The 6,407-nt window shown below is 33.6% G+C and overlaps 1 protein-coding gene across 2 annotated transcripts; it reads right to left on the reverse strand.

The window, feature by feature from the left end:
* Positions 1-1,349: 1,349 nt before the first annotated feature.
* LOC142530112 (uncharacterized) lies at positions 1,350-5,313 on the reverse strand. 2 transcript variants are annotated; one of them, XM_075635893.1, is made up of 6 exons: positions 5,018-5,131; positions 3,977-4,694; positions 3,776-3,871; positions 3,391-3,456; positions 2,101-2,511; positions 1,350-1,885 (listed from the first exon to the last, which is right to left on the reverse strand). In XM_075635893.1, exons 1-6 carry the CDS (start codon positions 5,029-5,031, stop codon positions 1,769-1,771), a joined length of 1,422 nt encoding a protein of 473 aa, XP_075492008.1. In that variant the 5' UTR covers positions 5,032-5,131; the 3' UTR covers positions 1,350-1,768. The 2 variants fall into 2 exon arrangements, with proteins under 2 accessions (XP_075492008.1, XP_075492007.1); XM_075635892.1 differs by having other exon boundaries at positions 1,356-1,885; positions 5,125-5,313.
* Positions 5,314-6,407: the final 1,094 nt, after the last annotated feature.

The raw sequence follows: 6,407 nt of genomic DNA on the forward strand, positions 1-6,407 counted from the left end.
AAAGTAGGGCGACTGTCGGTGATGTTTAAACTCATTGAATACTATTATATCGAATATTAATAAAAACTCGTTAATTATCTATACTATATTATGGTTCATGATAGTTGTACAATACGTATACATCTTGGTGTCAGAGAGTAGTAGCAACAGCAGCAGCAGCAGCAGTAGAGATTATGGTACAATCGTATATTAGACTGGTGCTGCGAACTATTGTTTATGTCTTCAACCATAATAGTTGACTGAGGACAACAATTATTTAATCCTAGATCCAATGTAGTAGCAGCAGTAGAGATTATAGTGCAGTCGTACGTATATCATACGGTGATGCGAACTATTGTATGTCTTCAACCATAATAGCTGACGGAGAACAACAATTATTTCAATCCTAGATTCAATATAGGAGTAGCAGTAATAGTAGAGATTATGGTAAAATATATCGTATATCAGACGGTGCTGCGAACTATTTTATTTCTTCAACAATAATAGTTGACTGAGAACAACAATTATTTCAATCCTAGATCCAATGTAATAGTAACAGTAGTAATAGAGATTATGATACAATCATATATCAGACGTACGTATGAGATATTAGACCAATAATATTTAATTTTGCAAACCATGCCAAGTTCCAATCAACATTGGTAGGTATCTCTTGGCATGAAGATTTTATTGGTCCCGTTCGTTGAAAACGAGGTCATTAGAGACATAATAGTGGTTCCTGTTTATGGAGTTTTAATCGATCACAATCCCACGGGGGTCATTACCTATTAATAATTGATGTGGTTAGATAATTAAAAATAAATGTGTTATTCACATCTCTCAGTTTATTATCCTCGTATTATAGATATTTCATCGTCATATCTCTCGAGTCACACGATATTTTAATAATAATAATAATGTTTTATTCTTCCATGTAATCATAATCACTAATATTAATTGTTATTTTGTTGCACTGCATGTTAGATGATAAAGTTGACGTATGTATATAATATTTTGAAAAAAAGATTTCTCAAGTTCATGGGCAGAGATCTCATGAAGTCAAAATATTTGAAAAAAAAAATGTATATTATTAAATTGTTAATATTTGGGGTCAGAATATATTATTAAAAATAGAATAATTATGTAAAGATGAAAAACTTAGCTAAAAATAATAATTATGTCGGAAGATTAAAAAAAAGAATTTGGGCAAAGCGAATAAAAACAAACAATAAAGTCTAGAAACCATAACGTTCTCCTCCAATATAAAAATTAAGTCATTATCTATTTAATTTCTTCAACAACAATCATTAATGCCATTAAAAAAAATAAAACTAAAACTGAAACTGAACTATATATTGGTGTTCTCTTTTCAATAAATTTGCATTTACGCAAACATAAGCAAACAATATAAATTTATATATATATATATATATATATATATACACACACATATATGAAACATTATATTTTTGATCTCGTAACTTGCATATTTTTCATTTTTTATCATATTTTCAGTCAATTCACCGTCTTAGTACATTAAATTGTATTTTTCAATTTTATTTTTTCATTAGATTGCTGACGTAACACCGGAAAATTCTTACGTGTCAGATGTCATGTCAGCATTTCAGTGAAAAATGACTAAAATTGAAAAATATTGCAAGTTACTGGACTAAAATGGTGAATTGATCGATAACATGGACAAAAACGAAAAATGTGCAAGCTACATGAACAACAAAATAATTCTCCCATATATATATATATATATACATACATCGGTATATGATCATAATTAATCTCCTTGTACATTGTTGTGGCGTGACAAGCCATCTGGTTTCTTTGATGGCTGGATGGCCTGTTGCCTACATAGACTCGCCATTCTGTTGTAGAAATCCATGTTCATAGATTGCTGAAGCAGATAAACAAATAAATTAATGAAAAACTTGGTGAGTATGCATTCATAATTTAGTCTGCAAATAAATTAAATAAAAACTAAATGAAAAAAAACATAGAATGATTGTTACTAGGAAGAAAATGTCTCCATATTCATATTTTTTGTTGAGATATATTTTGACCAAGTTATTTTTTTTGCTAGTAATAATCAATGTTCGTGTATTTACTCACTTGTGCAAGAAATGTGCCGAAATTAGAGTCATTGAAATCAGGCATATTTCTATTGATATCAGCGTTAGCCTTGGCTTTTAAATGAGTGAGAGGCGGAGCTAGAGAAGGCACATAGAAGGGTGGCGATACAAATGATGGGGTGGTGCTGAGAGGCGTGGTGCCGTGGAGGAGGGGCGTAAAAGGTTGGGGCATGTTTCGGGGAAAATTGTTGACATCGACAATTCCCATGCCAACCGGTCCCATGCCCATTCCGATTCCCATTCTTCCCAAAATTGACATTTGAAGTTGTTGTTGCATCCCTAAAGGCATCAGCATTTGGGGCATGGCCCTTGCATTGCTCAGCATTTGAACTTGTGCTTGGAGTTGTTTCAAGTACTCAATCACCTCATCTAGCATGGACGCTTTATCAGTCTGTGATTCATAATTTTCATAGAGTAAGTATTTTTAAATATGACATTGGAAATTATAATATCAATATTCTATTTAATATCTAGCTGAAATGATATAGAGTACAATGTGAATTAATGGGGGAAGAAACTATAGGATCTAGATCCTCTACTGTGTTGAAAATACAGCACAAAATGCTATGCACTTTTTACACGAGATGATCACATGAACATCTCGTTTAATCTGACAAATTTTAAAATTTATCAAATAGGTGTGATGACCACAAGATGATCATGTGATCATCTCGTGTAAAAAATATACATCATCAAGTGGTGTATTTTCAATACAATAGAGGATCCAAATCCGAAAGTATAAAATACTACAGTGTGTCAATGACTCGAATTTATTTAGAGTCTGGCTTAAAAAATTCCGTATGTGATGCAGTTTTAAATCTAGAAAATTTTGGAGGGCCTATAGTTTATAACACCAATAAAAATATACCACATGCATTGATTATGAAAAGTTAAAATAAGTTACCAATTATTAATTAAAGATGTTACAAAGAATTAATGATAGTAGCAAAAAGGACTTTTCCCGCACATTGTGCATTTAATTAGGGTTTTGCATATAAACCATCATTTTTTTAATACACTGAATTATCTCTCCTACCCACTTACCCATTTACCTTCTCCAAAACCTTATGTCGTAGGTTCATATCCTACATAGCGCGATTTTTTCTTTTAAAAAGTTTTCTGTGTAAATATGTGTGGATATCGTCTTTATATTGCTATACAATGGTTGAGTCATTATTCAGAAGGATAATTTTAATTAATTTCAAACTATATATATATATCGCGTAAAAAAATGATGATTCCGATTATTTGATTTAGTTGTAAATACTACCTTGTTGGCATTAGGCACCAACTCCTGTAGAGCCTTCATCTTCTCATTGATCCTGTCTCTGCGTCTCTAGTACCATGCATTGAAGACAAGCAATTACAATATTTCAAAGTTGATTCGAATATAATCTTGTTTTTTTGAATAAACTATATTTATACTATGATATATGTGTGTATTTGTGTTGGTCCTTATTTTGGAATTTATTCTGAAATAAATAAGAAATAAACACTATATTTCATTAAATAACGATATTAAGTCATTAATCTTGAAACAATATTAAAATGCAAACTTTGTTCTAATCAAGGCCTGTAATAAATTGGTCCACCCTACTTGCACTTCCGAATACAAATGAGAGCTATAATTTAATGAGAAAAATTATATTATGTACCCGTTCTGATTGATTGTGTACCACAGCAGCACGAGTGGTCCGCCTTGCTGATGATTGGGATCGAGCGCTTTCCTCTTTATTCCAAAATTGTTCATCCTGATTTTCCATCCAAAATGTTATTGATCAAGATTTTAACCCGTAAAAACAACAGATATATATATTTGGTATACTAAAAAATATCGTTATTTGATATTTTTGTACCGAGAAATCTTGATAGGTGGAATCGTCGTCGACATTTCTTGGAGTCTTCATGCTTGGAGCTGATTCAAACGAAGCCCAAGTCATCATGGTTGTGTCTGTGTTCTCTTTGCAGAACGTTGCACTTGCACCTCCACCTCCACCTCCTGATGATCCCCTTTCATCCAATTGAAAAAGATTTTTTCCCGAATGTTTTTTTGATTCGGATTTTATCCGTTTACTTATAACCAAACCTGAACTCGAGTTCTCCACCCTCTTTCCCCCGGAATATGTAGGCATGGACCCTATTTTTACCCCATGATAATTTTGCTCCACTTGCATATGGGAACTGTTTTCCCTCCACTTTCCACCGGAAGATGCTGTCATGGTGCTTAAATTCGTTGAGACAAGATTCTGCCCCATGTCCATATGGGTGGAATTTTCCCTCCACTTTACCCCGGAAGATGATGCGGATTTAGAGCTCTCGAGGACCCATTTTCCTGCTGAAGACGTGGGAATGGAGGCCGAATATGTCGGGACTAAATCCCCTCGATGGCGGAATTGGGTGGTGTTGTTGAATGTAGCTTGTTGAACTAAAGATTCCAGGGTATCGCCCGTTCTAGTACTGCTCCATGTGGGCTTTGTTTGTGGAGGAAGCTGGATCCCTGCATGCCCATGCAAGGGCACTGGCTGCTTGTTATGATTGTCCCATGCTAACTCTCCTACTTCATAGTTTAAAGACCTAGGTAGGACAAACTAAATGGTTAATCAGTTGGGATCAATTTGTCACAAGAAATACCCTCTAAAGGAGAGAAATAATCTACATTTTTATCTAATCCATAAATTTTTAAATTCCAATATTAAAACCAAATAATTTAAATTAAATTCTTGAATCTATCTGTGTATTCCCATATATCTATACATAGATTTAAATTCACTGTGACTTTATGGCTTGCTGTATTGATGAAATCAACTAAAATATTATTTATGGGATGTTAGGAAACAAATCGGAGAAACAATCTTGAAGATAAGACGTAAATAATGCATGAATTTATATATATGTACCCTATTAATCCCATGTAATTTGTATCATCCTAGCGCACACTCACGCTTATACAAAACATGAATCACATACATATATATCAGACGATATGGATGGAAGATATTCATACATGGGAACAATAAAACTGAGGTTTTGAGGAGATTGTTGTACTTGGGTGGATATTGTATTGTTCCTCTGATTATCTTCTCCTTCAATTTCTTCTTGCCTTTGTTTCGATCTTGAATTCCAATCAGGTACTATACAATGACTCATCATGAGTTAATTCTCTCCCTCTTTCTGAGGAGTACTATACACACATTATAATGTGAAATGGGGAAATTGGAATAATTTATACAAATTATATTTTATATATATTCCTCTATGCAATAAATTGGTCCCCTTTGGTTACATCACCTTCAAGTTAATTGAGATCTTGACATGATACATGTGGTAGCAAGGCATCTTAAACATTAATGGCGCCCTAAGGATAAGTTTTTGTGTTGTACCACTATTCCTCCTTCTTGGACAGTGTGGTGCTAAGTCGACACTTGGGAGGGGCTGCGATCGGCTCCTTCTATATATATTTTTTTGAAGAAAAAAATTTGTCCTCAAGGAATGTCTGAGTCGGTAGAGTAGGTGAGCACTTGAGAAATGATCAGAGTTCGATTCCCTTATAAACACCTTCTCGGGTGAGCCTGTCCAGTGCAATTTATCTGACTAGAATGGTTTGCAAGCTATTACTTTAGCCTGGAGGTTTACTCAGTACACACTGAAAGATAGCGACTGTCAGTTCTCACATCATAGTATAACCACACACACACACACACACTTACACACACACATATATATATTAGAATTAATGCATGTGTGTTACAGTGGGAAACATCATGGAGTAATTAGAATTCGAAACAAAATTAATTAACTCAACAAAATATAATGACAATAGTATTGTAAATTTTGACAATTCATATTAATTACTCAAGTTTTTTTTTATAAATAATATAATTATTAATTTTTTTTCAAAAATAATTTAAAAAAATTTCACTTTTACTGCAATCCGTGATTACGAAGCACGGACCGTGCTCACGTGGAGGCGTCCATGCTTCGTAAGCACGGATCATGGGGCGGACGCTCCAACGTGGAGCATGATCCGTACGCTACTCCGTGGACGGCCCTTGATTTGTAAGGAGTAAGGACTCTGTATTTCTCTTTTTTCGCTTCATTATTGTCCATTCATTTGCTCAAGTTTTCACGTGAAGTCTGAAAAATTCTGAATTTTTTAAGTTCAATAATTCAGACCTAAATAGTATTCAACATTTTTCGTCTATATAATTGATCATAACTTCGACGATTGAGTTATCAATTTCCTCTTAAATTTTCTTTCAAATTTCATCGAAAAAATGTCTAACAACG

The sequence above is a fragment of the Primulina tabacum genome, chromosome 16 (genome assembly GCF_025594145.1).
Source record: "Primulina tabacum isolate GXHZ01 chromosome 16, ASM2559414v2, whole genome shotgun sequence".
NCBI classification, from domain to species: domain Eukaryota; kingdom Viridiplantae; phylum Streptophyta; class Magnoliopsida; order Lamiales; family Gesneriaceae; genus Primulina; species Primulina tabacum.

Excerpts from the sequence above, each read along its gene's own strand:
- LOC142530112 (XM_075635892.1), bottom strand. The coding sequence starts at position 5,270 with ATGATGAGTCATTGTATAGTACCTGATTGGAATTCAAGATCGAAACAA. Across the intron at positions 2,512-3,390 it reads TGGTGCCTAATGCCAACAAG|ACTGATAAAGCGTCCATGCT; the intron begins GTAGTATTTACA and ends TATGAATCACAG. Across the intron at positions 1,886-2,100 it reads TCGGCACATTTCTTGCACAA|CAATCTATGAACATGGATTT; the intron begins GTGAGTAAATAC and ends TATCTGCTTCAG.